General features: G+C 33.3%; 1 protein-coding gene across 2 annotated transcripts in view; it reads right to left on the bottom strand.

Annotated features, from left to right (window-relative positions):
• Positions 1-198: 198 nt before the first annotated feature.
• Positions 199-24,421, bottom strand: part of LOC124371136 (beta-hexosaminidase subunit beta-like) — a 48,024-nt gene continuing 23,801 nt past the window's right edge. For both annotated transcript variants that reach the window (XM_046829451.1, XM_046829456.1), the window contains exons 3-8: positions 20,517-20,650; positions 19,469-19,671; positions 8,388-8,503; positions 5,747-5,957; positions 5,116-5,332; positions 199-583 (exon numbers count right to left, since the gene is read on the bottom strand). In XM_046829451.1, coding sequence (XP_046685407.1) covers positions 236-583; positions 5,116-5,332; positions 5,747-5,957; positions 8,388-8,503; positions 19,469-19,671; positions 20,517-20,650 — 1,229 coding nt within the window. In that variant the 3' untranslated portion in view covers positions 199-235. The remainder of the gene's footprint in view (positions 584-5,115; positions 5,333-5,746; positions 5,958-8,387; positions 8,504-19,468; positions 19,672-20,516; positions 20,651-24,421) is intronic.

Below are 24,421 nucleotides of genomic sequence, written 5' to 3'. Positions count from 1 at the left end.
CTTTATGTCTAAATGCAAAAATAAACAAGCTAAATTATCATGTTGATGTAAATATAGTCTCCAAGTTGGTGATTGAAGATTATTACAATTTAACTAATATTAAGTATATCTTAAATGTACTCTTCAATCTTAATTCTTTTATTCTTCAACTTACTGAAGAAGGGAATGACTTTTCAATAGGATAATAATTGAACTCACTTATTATAAGATTTTTATTTTAACAAATATGGATTCATTAGGGGCAGAACCCAGGGCCATTGGCAGGTTGGGCTGCCACCCCACGCCGTCTCATGCGACAAACATGCTCGTTAAGCCGTGGAGCTGGCGCTGTTTTATCCACTGCCTTCTGCGACCAGAGCCGTTCAGCCACTGCACTGGCACGTGGCCAGATGCGAGGCACTATATTGGTCTCGTCCACCATCTCACCCCACATACAGGCCTCACCGCCTAGAACTAGTTGGTACTGTTTTTCCGTACCATCGAAGTCTGTAGGGTCGATCTTATAAAAGTCTTGCCACTGGTCACTGATGTGATCCAAGTACCAACCCTGTGACAACAGTGCATACATGCCTTCCTTTGTCACCTGAGAAAATACACGAACATTTATAAGTTTATTCCAACTGCCACCACTGAGGATGTAAAACTCCCAGGCTGTATTTAATAGAAAACAATTATCCTAAAAACATAATAACACAAAAAACATTAATACATAATTATTGTCCTAAAATCTTGACAATCCTTTATGTAGTGTTATTTTACTCTAGGACTGTCATTTCTGTTCTTGTAATATTTATCTCTATATCTAAACATATCCACTAAAGTGAGAATTATAGATTTATTTATTTATAAATGCTGTATTTGTATAATACCATAATGCAGTATGTATTTGCCTTATGGTAAATGACATGACAATCGGTAAAAACATATCTACCCTAGTCTAAATTCAAATATAAACTGCATGCAGTTTGTAACTAATACAACATAAACAAAATTTTCAGAAATTCTTAATTTTTGAGATCCCTTTTGTCAGTTCTATTTTTCAAAGAATGTTTGAGAAATTCATTTATTTTTTATTAGTTAAACATTTTGAAAATGACTCCTTTTTATTAATAACCAGAATTATTTTAAATCTAACCATTTGTAACGCCTTGTACCCCCCCGTTTGTTAATCGTTGATGATAGACAAAACATACGATTACTGTGGTTTCAGAAATAATATAATATATTGTTATTTGTCACATAATTATTCCAGTTTATAAGAAATCAATTTTCTCAATGTTAATAGTTAATGTGAGCCGTCGCCAACCAAGTAATTTAAGGTTTTGAGCCCAGAAACTGGAATCAAATATTATTATAATAGAAATAGTACCTCGGCAACTGAGGTGATAACTGCCACCTGACATGCTGAGCTGGTGGTCGTCAGTCGCGTTCAAAATTATAGGTAGGTAACTTCTCCGCGTCCTCTATCTCTTTAGTTAACCCTAGAAGTGTGTCCATGTTACCAAAGATAAAACGTCAGTCCATTTTTGACGTGTTGCAAGGGTTTTTTAAAAAATTCGTAAAAAATACTTAATATCAAGAAAACATATATTGTTATATAACGTTTTTCTTCTCAGAAGTTGTACTATTTGAAATAGGAATAAATCTTTTGATATTCTTTGGTTTAGTATATATTTTCATGAAAATAATGAGAAATTGCAAAAAGTTTTATATGAAAACTAGCTGTTTCCCCCGCGGCTTCGCACACGTCTCTTAAGCTTTGCCCGTATATTTCTTTGCCTTCAAATAGTGTTTGGGCTATTTAATATACGTAACTGTGTCGTAATTGCAGTTTATAATGTGCAGGCGCTTTGATAACTTTTATATCTTGCAGTACAGCCTGGTGGTGAGTTACATCAATGGGCATTGCATATAAACCTTCTACATAGAAAAATACAAATAAATACAAATTTTCATAGTGATCGGTCCAATAGTTTCTGAGTCTATAAAGGAGAAACCCACAAACATTCATTTATATATATTACTATGCTTTAAAACTATAAGTGTAGTAATTAAATTATATATAAATATATTTTTTTGTCGCATTATATATGTTTACAAAGAACAGCTGATTAAAAATTTGAAAAGACTCTTTCACTTAATAACATATGTTTGCTGCAATGCATTTCTTACGGGTATTTCTGTAACCAGTGGGGCGGAATCCTGAATCGGGAAAGGGATAAAAAGTATCCTATAACCTTCTACAGATCAAGACGAACAAATTAAAAAAAAATTAGGCGAATCCGTCCAGCCGTTTGTGAGTGATGCTGTTACACACGAACAGTTTCATTTTTATATATATAGATTTCAAGTTTGGACCTCTGTAAGGTATTGAAATATTACAGTAAAGGTCAAAATGTTTAAATGTATAAAATGTAGAGAACTCTATGCCAAATTAGAAAATATATTAAAAATTTCTATTAAACAAAAATTGTAATTTTGCCATTTGTTTTTTACAAAAGCGAAAATTTACAAAAATGTACAAGGGTTTGGGCTTTTTCATTTTTTTACCTCCAAATGTGACTATATATTTATATGAAAAAACAGTTTTCTATTGTAAATTATACATGCTATTTGAAAACACTAAAAGTAAACAACAACAAAATAAACTATTATTTTATTATAAGCTTACAAAAAAAAATCTTTTGAAAAATGAAATATTTTGTAACAAAATTTAGAAACAAGCTAAAAATGTTCACTTATACTTTATGTTTATGTAATTTTTTGAATATACCCTTAGTAACGTATGTTTGTTTAGCTAAAATAAAATATAAGATATGTTAAAAATACTTTGAGAAGGAACTGAGTTATGACATTTTTTGTTAACAGTCGCACGTTGAAGAATTTACTCATAAAAAATAATCTGGTTTGCAATGTAAAAAAAATATGAACACATTTTTCAAATTTTTTTACTTGTTATATTATGTTAGCACATAATGTTTGAAAGAAATACACTCAATAATTTTTTAAATTGAGTAAAGAATAATTGTTGTGGCGTCAAATATTGTAAAACATTGCATTGTAAAATTTTTGACAATATATAAACAATAGATATTATAGTTTCAAAATAACATTGTTTTATAATGTTTTTTGTCATTTCATATGCATTTATGCAGTTGAGTATTTCAACCTGAAAAAAATAGAGACCTAAATTATGAAAATCGTTAAAAAAAAAATAAGCTCGTGGTGAAATAAAATGGTCAACAATGGCTGACAGGGATGGGTTGGGTTGATCTTGATGCGACGCCGTGATTCATCTCTTTCGTTTCGCACTGCCGAAACCTACTGAACTAAATTTACCGTTGAAAGATTGTACCGGTAGATCGTTTCTTTCACTTTACACTGTTTTTTTTTATTTTCTTATTGACAATAAATAACTGTGTGAATGTTATTATACTAACCAGCATAAAATATGCTGGTTTAAAACTTTAGAATTGTACCTTTTTAGAATATTCATAGTAAATCAACTATTCGTTCTAATGACTTTCTGTTTGCACTGGAAGAAAGAATATTTCATTCCGCGTCTATTGACCATATGGCAGCACTGTTTGCAGGCAATACGTAACTTTGCTGTGATTGGTTTAAAATGACGTATTTTCTTTGACCCGGCCCACCCGCGAAATTCAACTCAAATGATGACTTCTTCAGAAAACATTTCACCACGACCGTAATATTGAAGTTAGAAAATAAAAGTTTATATGATAATTGTAGAGTGGAATCTCACAATTTCAATGATACCAAAAACATGGTGATTGTTTGAAGATAAATAATTATTTTTAATGAAAAACTGAACCGACATACAATATGCTGGTTCTGCACAACACACATAAAATTACAACCGACATATAATATGCTGGTTCCACACTTCTAGGGTTAATGGAACATTGTTATGATCAAAATCTAAATTTAGTTTGTTTCTAAATTATTTCATATATTATTGTATATCATAAGACAAATTATATAAGTGAGTAAAGATTTGAAATTAAAAGTATTTATTCAAATTCAGTCGCTATGTTAGTAGTTTATTTACCTGAGTCAAAACAATTGGAAGTTTTGATTAATTATTTAAGTGGGATTAGTGGAGTTACACATTCAATAATCACAACTGACACAAACTATTGTTTCTATCATTAATTCAATATACTAAGGTGACAGAGCGATAGAGGTTTTATGTAAGTACTCATAGACTTCAGTGAAGTAGCTAGCAGTGGTTACACTTCACGCTACTGGACAGACATTTAGAGTTTGGAATGCAAGGATGGTTCCAATATTATAATCCAAGTTATAAGCAATTTGTCAAACTCAACTATGTCAATTATAATTACTTTTCTATTCAATCAAAATTGAGTTTGTTTATGTATTGGAGGCCTGCAGGGATCAAGATCAATTTTAGACCGTTGTTGAGACTGCCTGGTATGGTTTCTGTCAAAATATTTATTTGGCAATATTTTCATTATCCAGATCATTTAAAACTTATAACAGAAAGAAAATAACCCTCACAAATAGAAACATTACAACTGAGACTTTAAGTACATTAAAAAGTTTTATTAAATTTGGTTAAGAGGAATTTTATTTTAGTTAATAATACATCTAATGAACACAAGAAATCAATAAAAATATAAAATAAAACATTAAAAGTAAATCCATTAAAATTTCTTAGTTTAAACATGGATAATGTAATCAGTTGGAACTCAAGTGTGGTACATAAAGTAGTATTTTTGCCTTATATACTATAAAATGTTTTCAGTATGAAAACCTTAAAAGTGGTAAATTTTGCAAACAACCACGATTATAAAACTTTTGGCATCTAATATTAATAGAGCAACTTTTAAAAAGAATATAAATATCTTATTAATGTTTCAAATAAAATTAATAGAAATTATGCCATAGTTAGATTGGCGACATTCTGTGAGAGAACTATTTAAAGATCTAAACATTATACTTGTTAGCAGTATTTGTATTTTCATTCTGTACGTACTTGAAAATTGTAATAGCTGTAAAGCAAGTATTTAATGAGTTTTATCATTTAAACTTTTCATGAGTTACAAGCTGAAATATAATATAAGGAGATCTAACCTCTTTCAGCATTTCTGTTCGGTTAGAGCTCCAAATTTGGATGACTGTATCATTGTGGAGTGGATCACCATGTTTGAACACCTCCTCCCACACAATTGCACTGGCATTAATGTTATATACCATGTCCAGGACTTGGTTCATGTAGTAGCCCTCCAAGTTCTCAGGACTCGTAATGTTATTGTCCTTCATGAACTGTGTCACTGTAGGATTGCTCATCCTGAACAAAGTGCCAGTTAGGAACGTTATTCTACCAGATTATCATCTACCCTATCATAAGGTAGTCTCAGAGTTACGTTTCATAAAGATTCAGTAAACGTAAGTTATCATACAAGTAGAAAAAACGATAAATGGGTATAATGAAGAAGTGTATTCATGGCAACTGTGTAAGTTTCGTTAAATAGAAGCTACAAAACATATGTAAGCTTTAAAAGCATTAAAATTTCATTCAAAATATATTTACTCTTAAAGTACAAAGAAACAGAAAAAACATATTTACAAAGAAAACATTACATTTATCTTGGTTGGTTACATGTGAAATACAAATAATCAAATCCATGAAACCTATTTTAAGATGGAATCATCAAACATAATCTGTTAAAATGTGCAATTTCTTTAGATAGGCTATACTGACCAACACTGAAAGCCGAACTGTACTTCATCGCCTCCAACGTGAATGTATTTGTCAGGAAATACGCTCTTCACTTCCTCTAACAGAGTTCGGACAAACTTGAAATTTTGGCTCCTACTGGGATCTACTGGACCAAACTCTCCATTGAAACTGCCGTTGGTGAAGCATGCTGTCAACAGCTTATTTGCGCCTCCACCCCAAGCCCTTGTGTGACCTGTCAAGACATGTATTTTACTTGACTAAAAAAAAAATGAGAATGTTTTTTTACCATGATTGTGTCTTTATTTTACTACACTGTATTGTATTAGCATGTATGTTTCACTTATCTTACTGAATTTATTAAAATTATTACAATATAAATGTTTTAAATTAATGTATTAATTTGCTTTGAATGCTATTGAGTAACTCTTAACAGTTTACTGCTACTATTGTAGTTTATATATATCTATATTTTGTTAAAAAAAAAATACCTTTTTCTTGTATCTTACACCAGAACTGTTGATCTTGAAATTTACATTCTCTGTGTACAAAGGGATCAAAAAGTCTACCCTTCCTCATTAATATTTGAGAGCAATAAAAAAAGAAACTTAAAGAAGCTTATAGATCAATGGGACCTACTTTTTGGCATATTCATCAATTTGAAGGGATATTTCATTAAAGGGTGATACATTCCCTCACAATTCTTAAATGGCACCTTGGCTTATTTCCTCCTTTGCGATAATAGAAAAGAGAACAAAGCATTTTGGCACATACCGTTTCTTTTTATATTACTTTCCTTTCTAAATTAAATTCAATTTTATTCATTTAAAAAACCCAATTAAAACACTACCTGGTGTCTTGTGCTTTTTACTCAGTTGGCGAGTTCGTGGAGCACACTTGGGATTGATATTCGCGGTGGTGTTGCAATCCTGGGGGTTGATCCCACGAATTATGAATTTTGTTTTTTTTGGTATGTGCATGAATGTGTGCCTGCGTGCAACTGTATGGAAAGTCGAGTGAATGGATTTAGTTTTTAAGATAAATACCGTAAAAAATTGGTATTATTGACTATTGCAATACAATGTAATATACATTGTCAACGCAATAAAATATATTCTATTCTATTCTATACCTCTGCCTTAAACCAGAATTCTTAAATTTTATCCCAATGTAATTCAAAAATGATGTTGTAATTAAAACATCTTATAGTTTAGGACAAAGGCCTTTACCTGAATATTGAAGAAGAATAAAGAATAATATGATTTTCCAAAATGGAAATGTTATGTGGTGTTAATGTTACAAAATATAATATAAAAGTTTTTTACACCTGTAGAAGAGAGAAGATTTCAATCCTTGATATGTAGTGTTATACATTTTGTAACATATAACAATGGCAAATGTCCAGAAGCCTATTATCATTTCAAAAAATCTATCTTCAATATCAAATTTAAAAAAAACAAGGAGAATTTTTAAAAGTAGAACCCATTGATCTAGAAATGATGATTTTTTCATTACACTGTGTTTGTGCATGTTCACACATTTCTTGATATGTCCTCTGGATAGACAGACAATTAGACAGAAAAGTGAGCAATGTGCTTCAAATTATTAGTGTCAGCCAAATCCCATGGATGATAATATGTATGTTTCCTTCAAACTTTAAAATCAAAGATGAAAACTTTCTCAGTATTTCTTTAGGATGGTTAAGTTTAGAAAATGCTCAGCCAAACCCTATAGATGGACATGAAACATGATATTGCCTGAACAGAAATGAAGCTTCATGCAAAATTTCAAGTCTATAGGTCAGTTTGTTATTGAGACATTGTACAGACAGACAGGCAGAGGAGAACTTTTGCCGGCCTCTCTGAGTAATAGACTTCACTAACACTCAGGCAATTATAACAGTTTGAATCAAAAAAGCATTACCCTTTATGTCCAGAAATTGGGGCAATCCATCATATGTTCAAATGCTGATTTAACCTATCTAAAGAATAAAATTGATGTAATTGTGTATATTTTTCTTTGTTCAGTGTACATTTTTGAGGGGGTTAATGAAAATGGATGTTTGGGGTTTTTCAATGCTGGAAAGTGTGAAAACATTAATGTAAATAAGTGAGTTATGGGTGTTTTTCAGTTTTATTCACTAACAGCATGCTTGTTCCTAATTTGGAGCAATCACAGAATTCTGATAATTTGTTTTCCATTTCAACCACATTTAATTATTAAATCAAAGCTTAATTCTACCCACTTTCTACATTCTATACTACCTGATACAGCAGAAAATGGTGTATTGTAACAACACCCTTCCACATTAAAAAAAATCTACGAATAAAGATATAAAGAAAAGCCTTTAAACTGGCTTGATGCTTGGCCTATAGTACTTTGACTATATAAACACTTATACATTATAAAGCATGAGACCAGAAGCTTTTATTTTAATGCATATAAGTTGTGACATTATTACATTTCTTTAAGTTTTAAATTAAAAAAAAATCTTTTGACTTTACTTTTAATCAGATTATGTGGACACACATCAATGGGATGTAAGGGTGTAATATTAGATATGCTAGTAATGAATTAATGGAAAAGCTTGATTTGTCATGGAGCTTTCAGTCAATGTTTACTATTAAAACTATGCTATCGTGCCAAAAATACAATTTAATACTACCTGGTGAGTCAAATTCTGGAATTACTCGAATCCCTCTCAATCTGGCATATTCTATGATGTTCTTCACATTATCTTGGGTGTAGATTAAATGTTTGGAATCATAAGCTCCTTTATCACTGGAAAACATAAATTGTTCTAATTTTCCATTCATATAAATATTACATTATGAATCAGAATCATCTTTATTTGTCATCATTAAGATTATAAATATTGTCAAGAAAGAAAAGTGCAATAATTGATATATTTTGTCAAATTATATTTAGTAGGACCCGGTGTGGAGGGTCTGTGGATCTGGCGGAAGACAGGGTGGCGTGGAAGAGGCTCATAGACGAGGCAAAGAATCGACTGAGATTTGTTACGCCCCGGCAGTAAGTAAGTAAGTAAGGAATTCTTTCAGGCTATAGTAGGGTCATTCTAGAAGTCTTCAAAGCTTTGAATGAATAATGAATGAATGAATGTTTATTGTCATATTACATCTTACAAGATCCAGCTATGCTGGTAAGACAGATGACATAGTCAGAAATTTCCCTTTTTTCGGTCTCCCATCGTTAGTACTAATAGATTTAACAAGATTCTAGCTAAAATGATTTGCTAACAAATAAATAAGCTCTATTATAAATAACAGTATTAATATTTTCAGCTATGAATAAATTAACTATAAACTAATTAACAGTATTAAAACCTATGTCAAACATTTATTTTGTAAAGCATTCCTGAGTCAGATAACATTAAAATTGTAGTACACCATAATGTAATAACAATCATTCATTAACCTAATTAACAAATAAAACAATAAAATTAGTTAAATAATTAACAAATAAAACAATAAATTACTAAAACAATTAACAAATAAAACAATAAAATTAGTAAAACAATAAAATTAATAAAACCATGAATAAATCAAGCAATAAAATTGGTAACAATATAACAATATTCAAATAACAAAATGGAGATCAATTATTGAATTTTGTATTATATTAAATTAAGTTTCTTAGGAGAAAACACTTAATCTTCATAACTAAATTATTATGTTTTTGTCATTTAGAAATTCGGAAATCTTGTAGTAAGCCTTTTTGACAAACATACTTTTTATTCTATCTAAGAATTCAACTTGTGGCATTTGTTTGAAATTGTTAGGCAATTTGTTGTAAAGTTTAATACCCATATAATACAAACTTTTTTCAAATATGGCTGTGGTGTGTACAGGATATATTAACAAATTGGTATTTCTAGTATTGTGTTGATGAATAGTTTTTTCTTTAGAAAACCAGTTCAAATTTTGATGAACTTGACTCAGTACTTCATACATGTACACACAAGGGACAGTAAGAATTTTCAGTTTCTTAAATTTTTCTTTACAAGAACTTCTTCTGGATGAGAATGTCATTATTCTTATAATCTTTTTTTGGATTTTTAACACTTTTTCTGTTATCTCTACTGAGCCCCACAATGTAATTCCAAACTTCATTATTGAGTAAAAATAGCCATAGTATAGGGTCATCTTTGTTTTTAAACTTGTGATGTGTGTAACACAGCTCATATTGAAACAAATAGAATTGAGTTTTTTACATAAGTTTTGTATTTGTTCTGTCCAAGTCATTCCGATGAGTACTGTCCAAGTCCTTACAGTATTTCGATGTCATCAGGTGTCTTTCCATTTAGAAGTAACATGGTGTTGTCGCCATAGAGCAAGGGTGTGCAATTCACCAAGATACCATATCGTTGGTGAATAAAATGAAAAGAACTGGCCCCATTACAGATCCCTGTGGCACTCCTCTGTCTGATGGTAAAAGGTTAGATATGATCTTTGATATAACATCCTTACTTGGTGGTCCCTAATTTCCACTAATTGTTTTCTTTCTTGCAGAGAACTCTCAAACCATTGTTTAGCAGTGTTGTTTACACCTAGACATCCCAGTTTCCCTATAATAAGACTATGACTTAGGCAGTCAAAAGCCTTACTGAAATCCAGAAATACAGTAGAACCCCTCATATCCGGCCACCACGGAACCGAGCCCCTGGCCGGATAACGATTCGGCCGGATAAACCAACCTACAGTACACAGCACTTGACGAAACAAAACAATTGTATTGTACTGTACTAACCGCACTGGAAATAATCAACGAACTGTTTACAGGTTAAACCTATTAGCTCAACTGAGGACAACACAGGAAAATGTAAACAAATAGATACACCAAAATAACGCAAGAGTTGTGGGAGACTAGTGCGTGCAACTGCGCGTCTGCAAGCCGTGGTAAATAAATTTCGATATTGGCTTCCGAGAAGTGGCCGGATAAACCGAGGTGCGGTAAAACCGAGGCTGGATATGAGGGGTTCTACTGTATCGACGTTTGAAGCTCAACCTCCTCAAGATTGACAATAACAGTCTCTATCAGTTTGATTATTGCAGTGGTTATTGATTTGCCAGTTGGAAAACCGTGTTGGTTGTTTTTTTAGCTTGTATGGTTGCTCAAGTTGTATGGAGAACAGTTTTTTCAAATATACAGGGTGATTCGGTTAGTGTTACCGGCACTTTCTGAGCTGATTGTACTATAAAAAATAAAGAAAAAAGTTCATATAAACATGGGTCCGGAAATGCTTCCTTACTGGGTTATGGCCAATTGAAGATTTCACCAAAAAATTGTGTGCAGGAGGTCAAATGATGATTTGCCGCGTGTTTATGAAGAGATATTTATAGGCGAATGCAACTTTTTCTAACGGATTTTTAGATGAGAAATTGAATAAAGTTCATCTCATAGCTGTATCTCATTTAGTTTTTTTGTTATACTACAAAAAACAGAAATAAAATAATTTTGAAAACACTTTTTTAAGGTTTAACGGACAATTATTTTGTTGAATAGGCATTGAAGACCCACATTTTTACAAAGAAACTTGCAGAAAATTTAATTCTGAATAAAATTATGTGCCACACGGCTATTAACAGCGAAGTATTAGTTTCTGGAATTTAATTTTACAACAAACATTCTACCAAGCAAGAAATTCCAAAGCAAAGGAAAACCGCATTTTAATGACATAGAGTAGCCTACACATAAGATTTATTAGGATGCAATTTAAATTAAGTTTTAAATAAATTATTGTTTTTCATCTAAAGCTTATAATACTACGTACCACTTTCATAACAGGTGTTCAAAAATCAGTCCTTGTACTTCAATACACTTAGCAGCTCGCTTTCTGATTGATCGAGTTATCCTCCGCAACGCTGCACGATTGTTTTTGATTTGTGCGGCGGCATCTTCAATTCGATTTATTAACTCTTCACGTGTATTTACTTTTTCCTGGTACACCAGGTTCTTCATCCAACCCCATATACAGAAATCTAATGGAGTTAGATCTGGTGATCTTGGTGGCCAAGTGTGTGGTCCACCGCGACCAATCCATCGCCCGGGAAACTGCTCGTTTAAGTGCATTGTTACATTATGGGAAAAGTGGGCAGGGGCACCATCATGTTGATAAATAATATTGCACCTTGCTGCTAATGGAACATCTTCTAATAATAGTGGTAGTTGTTCTGTAAGGAATTCTAGGTACATGCGGGAATTTAGATGTCCTCGGAGAATGAATGGTCCTATTAATCGATCATGAATGAGTCCACACCATACATTTACACTAAATCTGTGTTGAAAGTTGCGCACGATTGTACTATGTGGATTTCCCTCTGCCCAAGTGTGTTCATTGTGAAGGTTGTTGACGCCATCTCGGGTAAATCGAGCTTCATCAGTGAATAAAATGGTTCTATGATGTTGACGGTTTCTAATTAACCAGTTGCAAAATTCCAATCGAAGAGGAGGATCTGTTGGTTGAATACTTTGAACTTGTTGTTTATGGTAAGGGAACATGCTATTTTTGCGCAAAGTTCTCCATACTTCAGACTGAGACACTGCGAATCGCCTAGAAAGACGCCGTGTACTGACACCAGGACTGCGTTCAGTAGCCATGATTATAGCCTCTTCCATATCTACATTATTCTGGGCAGGGCGATCCCGATAATTATTAATACTAGGAAGTTTACCTGTTACTCTTAGGGTACGAAATGATCCACTGATCGTTTTTGGGTTTGGAACTCTGCGATTAGGAAATCGTCTTCGGTATTCTGCAGTAGCAGCGGTTGCATTTCCGTCACAAACGCCTAAGACAAATACCATGTCGGCATATTCTTCCGTTGTAAATAACAAAGGCATTGCAATTGTGATAGTAAGTTACTTTAAAATACACTTCACTAACAAACGAGTAGTAAATTAATTGTATTAAATTGCACTCATTAAACTAGTACAGAATTGGTAACAAATAATTTGGATTCCTCAATAAATTGCAGTGTATTGTTGAACAGCTGATTTGTGATACCAACTTATAAAAACATAATTTACCTTCTGTAAAGCTAACGTGACAAAGATATGTAGGTACATGATGTAACCATTTGGATAGTCCTAAAAAGTAATAGTATTATTGTTTTTTAGTTGAGCATTAATCTATTAAAATCGTATTTACAATTGTATGCTAATCAATTATTTGTGTACCTTATATCATTACATTACGGTGTTTATTTACTAAATACGTATTTCTTGCTTGGTAGAATGTTTGTTGTAAAATTAAATTCCAGAAACTAATACTTCGCTGTTAATAGCCGTGTGGCACATAATTTTATTCAGAATTAAATTTTCTGCAAGTTTCTTTGTAAAAATGTGGGTCTTCAATGCCTATTTAACAAAATAATTGTCCGTTAAACCTTAAAAAAGTGTTTTCAAAATTATTTTATTTCTGTTTTTTGTAGTATAACAAAAAAACTAAATGAGATACAGCTATGAGATGAACTTTATTCAATTTCTCATCTAAAAATCCGTTAGAAAAAGTTGCATTCGCCTATAAATATCTCTTCATAAACACGCGGCAAATCATCATTTGACCTCCTGCACACAATTTTTGATGAAATCTTCAATTGGCCATAACCCAGTAAGGAAGCATTTCCGGACCCATGTTTATATGAACTTTTTTCTTTATTTTTTATAGTACAATCAGCTCAGAAAGTGCCGGTAACACTAACCGAATCACCCTGTATATGAAAAAGCTATGAAGAAGTGAAATTGGCCAGCAGTTAGTAAGTAGGTATTGTTTTGTCACCACCGTTATGTTTTGGATAGACATTTGACATTTTCATTCCTGATGGAAACTTTCCTTCCTCAAATGATGTGTTAAAAATTGAAACTAAGGGAGGTGTTAGTTCATTCATACACATTTTTAACATTTTAGAGGAAATTTCATTCTGTTTGCTCATAGTTGTTCTATAGGAGTTTCAGAGTGTAAAAGCTTCGTGATCAGAAAATTGCTTTGGTTTTTGTTTGTTTTTTAACTTTTGAGTTTTTAAGGCACATGTTGAATTGAGAGCTTGGGTGACAATATTAACGAAGGAATTGTAGACCTCTTCTGCAAATGAAGTACAGGTGACATTTTCCCATTCTTTTCCAGAAAGGAGGATTTTAAGATCCTGGAGGTTTTGTGGTCAAAGGTCATAACACTGAGTGTTTGGCCTTTGAGTTAAGCTTCCTAGGTTGAAAATGCATATCTGAGTTCTGTGGTCTAATAATTTTGCATTTAAAACTTGAGTGTTAACTTAATTTGTAGTGATGTTTGTGCAAATACAGTCTATGGAGGATTCAGATTCCAGCGTATTCTGTGAGTGGTAGGTTGATCTGCTGGATTCCATGAGATGCCAGAGCTCCATTAAGTTAAGTTAATTTTCAATCTGATTTTAGTATGTCTATGTTTATAACTCCCATGATGATGAATGGAGTATTTTCTGTGTTTGTGTCTTTGATCGGTCTTGATATCAATTCTAAGGCTTCATGCAGATTTTTTGCAGGAGATCTATATATCCCCATTATGCTCAAACATTTTTTGTTAATTTTTAGTTTTATAAAAGCCATTTTGCATACAAACTCTTTACAGGACTGGGAAATATATACAGACTCTGAATGCTCACTCAGTTTCTCCTCCACAATGCTCACTACACCTCCTTTCTATGACCTTCTCTGCTATAGTTTGATATTAATTGACACCCTTGTATTAGCTGGGCGCTTTCAATCTGATAAGCCTTTAGTCTATGTTCGCTCAAAACAATAGTGTTTGGTGTCGATTTTATTATTTATAGAAGATGGATTAATCTATTGATTTTATTGCTAACTTCTTGTGTATTTTGGTATAGGATGGTTATAGCTTGTTTGATATTATTTGAGCATTTGTGTTGTGAAATAATCTTGTTCAGTAGAGTTTCTCCCTGTGTTTTTGTCACATTTTTTGCTAAAAAAGACAAGGTGATCTAGGAGATGATTTTTTGTCTTGTGCAGAGTGCCGCTCTTTACTTACTGATACTAAAAATTTCTGTTGCATAATCTACAGGAGAACTTTCGCCATTGCCACAGCAGTGATCTTGTAGTTTTGAAATTGAAAGTTTTTCAGTATTCTTTGTGAAGAAATCTTCAAAAGTTTCCCTTTCTTCCAATTTAGAGGCTGTGTAAGGAGGTTTCATACTAAAGCCGCTGTTTAACCTAGGAAGAGGTTCAGGGTTTGACATGTATTCTGTATTTTCCTTTTGGGTTTCCTTGGTCATTATTTTGTTCTCATATTTTTAGAGGGTTTTAAATTGTTGTTTTCTACTTCAAATGTTTTGTTTTTTGTATTTAGCTGTTTGCAAGGAAACACTAAACACGTATGTCTTAGCTTTAGTTTTTGGCCTTTGGTTTGGTGATGAGCTGCGTTATTTTAACTTTTCAGCAGCTTTTTGGACAAAATTTCTTTTTGAGTATGTGTGACTTGCTATGGCTTTCATCATCACATCCATCTCATTTAGCTTATTACTGAGTTTTGACAGTTCACTTAGGATGAGTGCTGAGCTTTGTACATTTTTAGTAGTGACAGTTATTTTAATTGTTTGTGTAGTGGAGTCTTTGAGTGCTTTTCTTGAGAATTCTAGATGTTTGCCAATTTCCTTTTGCAGTTTAAAAATAGTCCTTTCATGTTCATACAGCATTTTTTTTCTTTGTTACCAACATGTTGGCTTAATTTTAGATCATGCTCTTCAAAGATATGTTTATTGGTTTTCTATGGTTACATGGTAAAAATATTTCAAGTTTTAAACAGTGTTTGTTGTTCCATAATTTGAGAGAGTCCATGGTCTCTTGTTCTGTGGTGGTCAGACTTTGGATCTGTTAGAGGTAGCACAGATTCAAATCCTGTCTGTGACATTTGCACTTTCTATCAGTACCATCAGCCTCACACTGTATCAATTCCCTTCCTTATCTTGCTTGAATGGTCTATGAGAAGTGGCAGAATAAAACTAAAAAGAGACTAGCTTCATCTAAAAACAAATGTTCTGCTCTGAGAAGCCTACTTTTGTCAAAAGACATTTTAAAGTAAAGATGTCTTATTTTACCAGGCTAAGTTAGACCTAAGAAGCCCTCTCTAACACTTATGCTGGGGACCAGTGGCTTAAAGGTGGCTTCTGAACTACCACCAATGGACAAGCAGGCAATTTTTTCTCATCGAACTTCTTTTTTATTACTAAGATTCATCAATTCTTTAACATATTAATCATTGTTTTCTTTACTTTTTCCTAAATGTTGTCATTAAAATTTAAGAAACAACATTACATAAACAGGTTTTTTCAAACACTATTAGAAGGTTCAAAACTAAAACAGGCACTAATAGCCTTACCAGCTCTACCTTCTACCTTCTGTATGAACATAATTTAATTTCTATATAGAAATTCAAACAATACATTTTTTCTAGTTCATACATTGAGGTATTTGGCCGAAGTCCTTGTTCTTACCTCCACCTTTGTAAGGATTTCACCAGGCTTCTTTCTGTTTTCTTAATTTTTTGCTCCAACATCTCTTAACCTTGTACATTGTACACAACTCTACACATCTCTCTACCTCCCCATAGTGTTTTTAGCACTAAGGATCATCAGTTCTTGTATCTTCCCTTTCCATTTTCTTTCTTCCTTATTTATTTGTTTGTTTTGTCCCTTTCGTACACTGGGCATTTTCTCCATCCAGCATTGTGATGGTAGTCTGCACAATCTTCCCTCTTGGAGTTTAATCAGCCTATTTTGTCTTTGTGACTTTTAAATTTTCAATATTTCAAGTTATGTAATTCACCACTTAAGAGCAACTGGTCTTCGTCTGATTGCAGTGTTTTGCCACATTTCCAGATCTCTAGTGCCTGTAACATCTTTAAAAGTCTATAAAATCCTTGACCTTAACTCTTCACCATTCTATGTAAAGCCTTTCTTTTCCCTTTAACACATTCGTAACACTTTATAGAACATTCTACTATCAGATAAACCTTATACAGCTTTTCTTTCATCACCTATAACATTCCTTTTAGAAATCTTTACTTAATTTGTTTCCTTCAATGTTTTTGTTAAATACTTCTTTCCTTAACCTCCTGGTCTGTTAATTTCAAACTCACATCATACACCATAATACGCTGTTTTTTCCTAATTGTCTTCATCGTTCAAAATCCAAAGATTTTATACCAGGAGAAGAAATACATACAAATATTGTAAAACTCCTTTTAATGCCCTCTATGACTTATCTCAATCTGAGATTGGAGAAGTGGCTTCTGTGCCTTGAGAGAAAGACTATAAGGAGGCTTCAGTTTGTCCTTAATTCTCTTGAATTATTTTCAGTTGTCTTCCTTTGTTTCATTGAATGTTCACAGTCAGTGTTCTATTTGATCTACTTGTCTCTTGTATTTTTAATTATAGCTATATACTTTCCATAATGATTTCTGCTTATCAATACCACCTATAATGTCTTTCAAAATTGTGTTTGAATATTTTCATGTTTTAATCGTCTTTAATCAAGTACTGCATGAACTGAAATTTCGGTGAAAGATATTCCAATCTCTTCATCCATTTTAGATTTAAATTAACAATGGGACCCTGAAGTCGGAGAGTGAAACTATTTTGTATGAGTACCTCTGAAATTTCATTCCAATATTTCATGATATTTTATTGAATGACTCTGATTTCAGTAACAATTGAACTATTTTTTAGGCCAGTTTGGAGAAATCCTGTCTAAAAGGGGACTAAAGTTGAAGTCCTTAGCTTTTCAATTAACTCACTTATGATGTAATAAATAATGGCATTTTAGTATAGTTAATTAAAATACCAATAAAACAAATGTGGACAAAAAAAAGCTCTTGCCTGTGAAATGACATGATCAAAAATTGTAAAAATGAAATATCACCACCCCTAACAGAACTGATAAATAAATCACTCTCACAAGGCATTTTTCCAGATAAATTAAAAATATCAAAAGTCTACCCGAAATATAAAAGTGGACCAACCACAGAAAGAAACAGTTACAGGCCAATATCCTTAATTTCAACATTCTCGAAAATAATAGAAAAAAATAGCACTCACACAACTCATACACCATCTACAACAACATAACCTCCTCAACAATCAGCAACATGGCTTCTGCAAAGGCAGATCGACAACCACTGCCATAATCCAACTTACTGAATATATCTTAGACCAACTTGAAGAAGGATGCACTGCCACAAGCCTCTTCCTCGACTTCAGTAAGGCGTTCGACTGCCTGAACCATGAACAACTTATCTCCAAACTACAAGGGCTGGGTGTACGAGGAATGGCGGCGGAATGGTCCAAGAGCTACCTTTCCAATAGGACACAGCATGTGGAAATAGCGTACACAAAGGATAACACCAAACACAAGACACTTTCCAAAGCCACCAGTATAAGAAGAGGAGTGCTGCAGGGGTCAGTACTGGGGCCAGTCCTATTCATCCTCTTTGTTAATGACCTGCCTGGATGGATAGGTGAAGCAGGCCACAATATAATGTATGCTGACGACACAGTACTCACTCTCGCCGACAGAACAACAGAAAGGCTAGAACTAACAACCAGCATGCACTTCCACAGAACAAAACTCTACTGCTCCTCCAATGATCTGGTCCTAAATGAGAACAAAACCGTACAAATGACATTCACCACTAAGCGCAACAACACAAATGTATCACTACCCGGACTACAGACACAAACCTCTACAAAATACCTAGGCGTCATAATTGACTCCAAACTATCCTGGAAACCCCACGTCGATCAGCTTAACAAGAAATTATATACTAGCCTGTACACCATAAGAAGAATTAAGCAAGTATGCAGTCCAGACGTGGCCAGAGTTGCTTACTATGCCCTTTTTGAATCGCACCTCAGATATGGTATTGCAGCATGGGGAGGGGCGTCAAAGGGCAATTTAGATAAATTACTTGTAAAGCAAAAAAGAGCAATTAGATGCCTAGCCAACTTAAACTACAGGGACAGCTGCAGGGAGTCATTTAAGGACCTAAAAATACTCACAATAGTATCACTTTATATAAGGGAAGTCATCATTCACACAATTACAACAACACAGCCTAGACACCGAGACCTACATCAGCACAACACCTGACACGCAGCAAACTTCACCATCCCACAGCATCGCCTGAGCCTGTTCGAGCAAAAACCATCTTACAAAGGTGCCCTCTATTACAACAACCTTCCAGAGCACCTCAAGAGAACAGCCAAAAAACTTCAAGAGGCAACTCAGCATGGCTTCTGGAATGGCCGTTCTACTCAGAGGATGAGTTTATGGACTTGCTCCACTGAATTGCTGAAATTTATTATAATTTTATTTATTGATCATTTGACGTGTAACTGTTCTCAAAGAATATATTAATAAAGAAATTGTCTAATTAAAAAATTATTATCTGCTAATTAATCTGTCAATAAATATAATGAATAATGGATTGTTTAAGGAGTTTTAAAGACCAGGGGAGCATAACCTGAAGGAATTTTTTAAATAGGAATAGGCCTATTGTTAACAAGGAACCCTAGAAATGCCCATGTACAATTTCAGTAAAATCGGTCCAGTAGTTTTTATGTGATGTGTAACACAGATCATATAGACACCATTCGATTTTTATAATATAGTATACATAATTGTCTTATGTCAATTATATGTTTACTGAAACTGTACAAAAGGTAAGTCCCAAATTACCTTAGACTAGGGTAGGTGATGCTCTGATACGGGAAGCTCTCATCATCTACAATATGCCAGTGGAAGACATTCATCTTGTTCATCTCCATGGCAGCTAGAATGTTGAGGATAACAGGCACTGGCAGGTAATGGCGAGATGTATCCAGCAGCAATCCCCTATGCTTGAATCTTGGGTAATCCAAGATATCTGTGCTGTTTAACACCTGCAATCAATTTAAAATATAACCTCATTTTTGAGGTTATCCAATTTTTGAGTAATTGTGTATGACTGTGTTTTGGTCAATAATAGTAAATTAGTATATATATAGTTTAAACTACAAAAAATCATCGGCATCATGGCCAGAGTCACCTTGTTAGAAGTAGCATATATTATTTCTTCTGCCCAAGATCTTATGTGAGGCGTCCAGAGTGTGTGGCAAATGAGGGTAAAGAGGATTGGGATAGTCTCCTGCAAAGATCTCAACACCACCTTGAGGAGTCCGTTTAACCATTTGCTATCTTGGAAAATAGGGAAGAATAGTGCTCCAAATTTAGTTCTAGCCTTTAACAAGGGGAGCAAGTCTCTCTCAGTTTTAGTCTAAATTCAAGAGAAGGTAGGATGCGTAAACTGCAAGAGAAAAAGATGTGCAGAAACAACTGTCACAATGCTGGATAGTTTAAGTCAAATAATAACACACAATTGTATATTCACATGAACCTCATCTGAGTTCAATTAATACAGTACATACCAGATAACCAGCAGCATCAGTAGCCGGTGTCACCAATTGGGAGAATGACTCTAGCCCCCGCAACAAGCCCCACACACTACTACTGGATACAATTGTCAGGTTGTCTTAATCAGGGCGATTCACGTGAACCTAATCTGAATTTCATTAATACAGTACCTACCAGACAACCAGCAGCATCAGTAGCCGGTGTCACCAACTGGGAGAATGACTCTAGCCCCCGTAACAAGCCCCACACACTACTACTGGATACAATTGTCAGGTTGTCTTAATCAGGGCGATTCACGTGAACCTAATCTGAATTCCATTAATACAGTACCTACCAGACAACCAGCAGCATCAGTAGCCGGTGTCACCAATTGGGAGAATGACTCTAGCCCCCGCAACAAGCCCCACACACTACTACTGGATACAATGGTCAGGTTGTCATAATCAGGGCGATTCACATGAACCTCATCTGAAATACATTGAAACAAGCTTTACCACTATTGACATTGAATGACTAATTTTAATATGTGAAGATTACTATCTACTATCTCTGTCTTTTCAAGCAACAGTTATTAGTAAAAATCATATGTTGTGAAACAAACTGATAAAAGTTACAAAACAAGCTACATTAAAAACGAATTCTGTTCACAACCAGCTGTAAAACTGACTTTTGAGTTGAGTGAAGAAATGAGCATGTGTGTGAGAGAAGTAATAGATACAGATGTTAGAAAGGGTTTGTAACAAACTCTCTGACTGGATACAAACACACTTTCTGACTCTTAAACCACACATGCAACTGTAAAAATGTTTTTCAATAGAGATTTTTCCTACAATTTGAGATGTCAACTATTCTGACATTATCTGTAACAAATGTATTAAAACTCGATCACTGAATAAAAACTTTTATTTATTAATATTTTAATTTATTTGGCTGAGTTAATAGAGACCCTGTTATAACTCACTGGCATTTTGTTACACTATAATGATCAAACATGCTGATAAAATATGTAATTTAGCATACACTGTTTGGTCATGAAGACAGTTTATAAATAAGTAATTAATTGTTTTAATAATTTAGTTTTGTGTAATTTTAAGTATTTTCACAATTTTAGCAAAATTATCTATGCTAAAATTTTCTACCAATTTTGTATGATCCATTTTGTCCATGTTAACAGTGATGCCTCTTCTCCCTCTGTAAACTCCTCCAGGCTTGTGAACAACACACAATCAATAACCACACCAAAATGCTTTCTTTGTTAACAGTTGTTGGAGGGTCATGGTTTATAAGTCCATAGTTTTCATTTATCCTTGACATTACTTTGTTGCTATTACTAACCACAATTCTTGTGTCTTGCTTATGCAGATCTGCCTGGTCATCACAATGAATAAAAAGTTGGCCAAACTTTTAACGTTTTACAGGTTGTAGTAAAGATCAGAACGGTGAGGTATTATCTCTAAGGATTCAGAGCAATGTATTTGCTGGATTGAGTATTATCTTAAAGAGTTGAGTGTGGTTGGTTCTGAGAATTTTGTAGCTGTTTCAGGAGTGTTCAAGGCAAGGCTCAATGAAGGACATATGTTTTGTTGTTTATCATTGACATAACATTCATACTATTCTGTTTTACTCATCCGACGTCAATGACCATTGATGACATGAAGGAATGGATTGGAGCCAACCAATATTCCCAATACCCATGCCATTGCAGATTGTATGAATATTAAAGGAATGTATCTTGATTAGAATCGTGCACCTAAAGTATAAAATGCACACAATACAAATTATTTATTTCAAAGAAAACATTGAAATAACTAAAATTTTGTAATGTTCCTTCGACAGATGAATTAAAACTCCATTTCACCTTCTGCTTAGTGCAACGTCTGAAATATGACATTGGTACAGATTGACTCCTGGAATTTGGAGTTCAAGACTGTCTGAAGAGATCTAAAAAAAAGTTGCTGATGAAGATTTTCAAAAAGAACTCCTTGCATCATTTTGACATCAAAGACAGCAACAGAGCTCAATGAAGTGCACTACTATGTTTTAGACATAATTCCAGAGCACAGCAGAGCAACCGAGTTTTCTACACATAACATAACTAAGATGGGATGGGTTGATTCAATGTGAATATTGAGTTTAGCTCCATTTCTTCTTCCGCTTAGTGCAGCGTCTGAAATTTGACACTGAATCAACCCTTCTCATCATAGATACGATATGTGTAAATGAATTGAATTTATAAAATTACTGTAAACTTTTCTAAATATACAACAATCATATATAGCCTCAAATGTTACATATAAAGTATGTTGTGGTTCAGAAAGTTGTCTTCGTATGAAGAAAATGGTTCAAGGAAAACAAAATAAACTCAGTTTTGCAAAAATATTTCTGTAAATGTCATATACTTTTATGTATGAAAGGAATTAGTATATTATTTTTATATTCTTCACAGAACTAAAAAGTCACTAAAGACAGGGCTAGTGCAAAACCTAATGGGGATAGGGGGCTTATTTGAGCCAGAACTCACCGTTATGCATATAAAACATAGAATGGTTGTAAAATTACAAAACAAATTGATATAAGACTATTAGCAACAGTTTTTTGTGTAGACTATGATGTGTATTTTGTGTATATGTACCAACAACACTACCAAACTAGGTAGACGTTCATAGCTGTTGTGTTTATGAAAACACTCTGTATTGTTATGTTATAATTTATCTGCCAACCTAAATACTTTATTGGTAAAGAAAAGACCTGTCCTGGCTAAACACTACTATATAGAGAGCACATAGTATATATAAAATACAATATAAATAAGGGCATAACTCTTAACGATTAACACATTATTACATTCATAATTTCTTGTACATTTATGTACTTAAGTAAATACAAACCAAGATCACTTGCATCTGCAAAATGATGCAAATATTCATAAATAAAAACTGCACTATTGATTTTCAAGTGGTAGAAGTTATTCCATCTGTTTTAAGGTCACTATGCTAGGCATATGCAAACACCGCTTAGTGTTTGTATATATGTACTTGTGTGTTTTACAATACTATATAAATAAACACACACATATTGTATAATGTAGCACTGTTATCCAGTTCTGGACTGTTCTAAATTTCAAGAGTCCAGGTCTTAGGAAAGTTTAAAATATTTTTATTTAACAGACAGACAAGAAAGTGACTCTTAATATAGACCTTTTAACTGCCATACATGAGATTCATGCTCTGTATGTTAATTAAAGTCTGGCATAGTAAACAATGTCATTTGCAGTTTAGCAATTGTTATGGAGATGACATTGCAGGTTACACTAAAATGTTCAAGCTTGATATGAAACCACACAATCCAACAAATGAACTCCCGAAGTGTTTTTAAGTTACTGAAAAACGTCATATGATTAATACCCCCCTTTTCAATTAATCTGTTTACTGATCTGCTTATTCTGTGTTTTTCTTGTTGCCACCATGACCAATGTAACCAGAGCCACTTGACAGAAATTGGGACTTCCAATGGACTAATGTTTACCATTTTCAACACAAATTTCAACTCTTTGGGTGACTCTGGGATTCTACAGTTATAATGCATACAGACTGAAACTGGATTGTATTATCATGTACTAACTGTCTGGAAAGGCTTCACTAAATGCTCAGCCAGTTAAAATAATCTTGATGTAAACTAGTTAGACACAGACAGTGCATAAAATGATTACAGTGTTTAGTGTTCAAAATCGATTTCAAGCAAAATTGTTAAAAAGATCTGATAAGACAAATTATTTACTTGTGTCAGTAAAAACAATGAACACTGTGTAAGAGACACAGGAGATACTGATGTGAACAACTCATCAGAACTTAAATGAAGCAATACTAAAATCTGAAAGGATTTGTAATTTTTTCTCATTGAATAGAATAATGAAACATCCATACAACATTATAAGCAAATAAACACAGTTGATTGTGATATGTTGTTAAAATATATGGGTGATGTTGAAAGAACTAACTTGCATTGGTTCCTGCAAGTAACCATGATATTAGTTTGACCATCAGGGAGTTTCACTCAATGTTAAGATTGCAATCCAAATTTGTATATAAAAATATATGGGTGATGTTGAAAGAACTAAAAGAAAGACTTCCTGCAAGTAACCATGATATTAGTATGACTATCAGGGAGTTTCACTCAATGTTTAGACTGCAATCCAAATTTGTATATAAAAATATATGGGTGATGTTGAAAGAACTAAAA

The sequence above is a fragment of the Homalodisca vitripennis genome, chromosome 1, assembly GCF_021130785.1.
Source record: "Homalodisca vitripennis isolate AUS2020 chromosome 1, UT_GWSS_2.1, whole genome shotgun sequence".
NCBI lineage: Eukaryota > Metazoa > Arthropoda > Insecta > Hemiptera > Cicadellidae > Homalodisca > Homalodisca vitripennis.
This window is presented reverse-complemented; position numbering and strand designations above follow the sequence as displayed.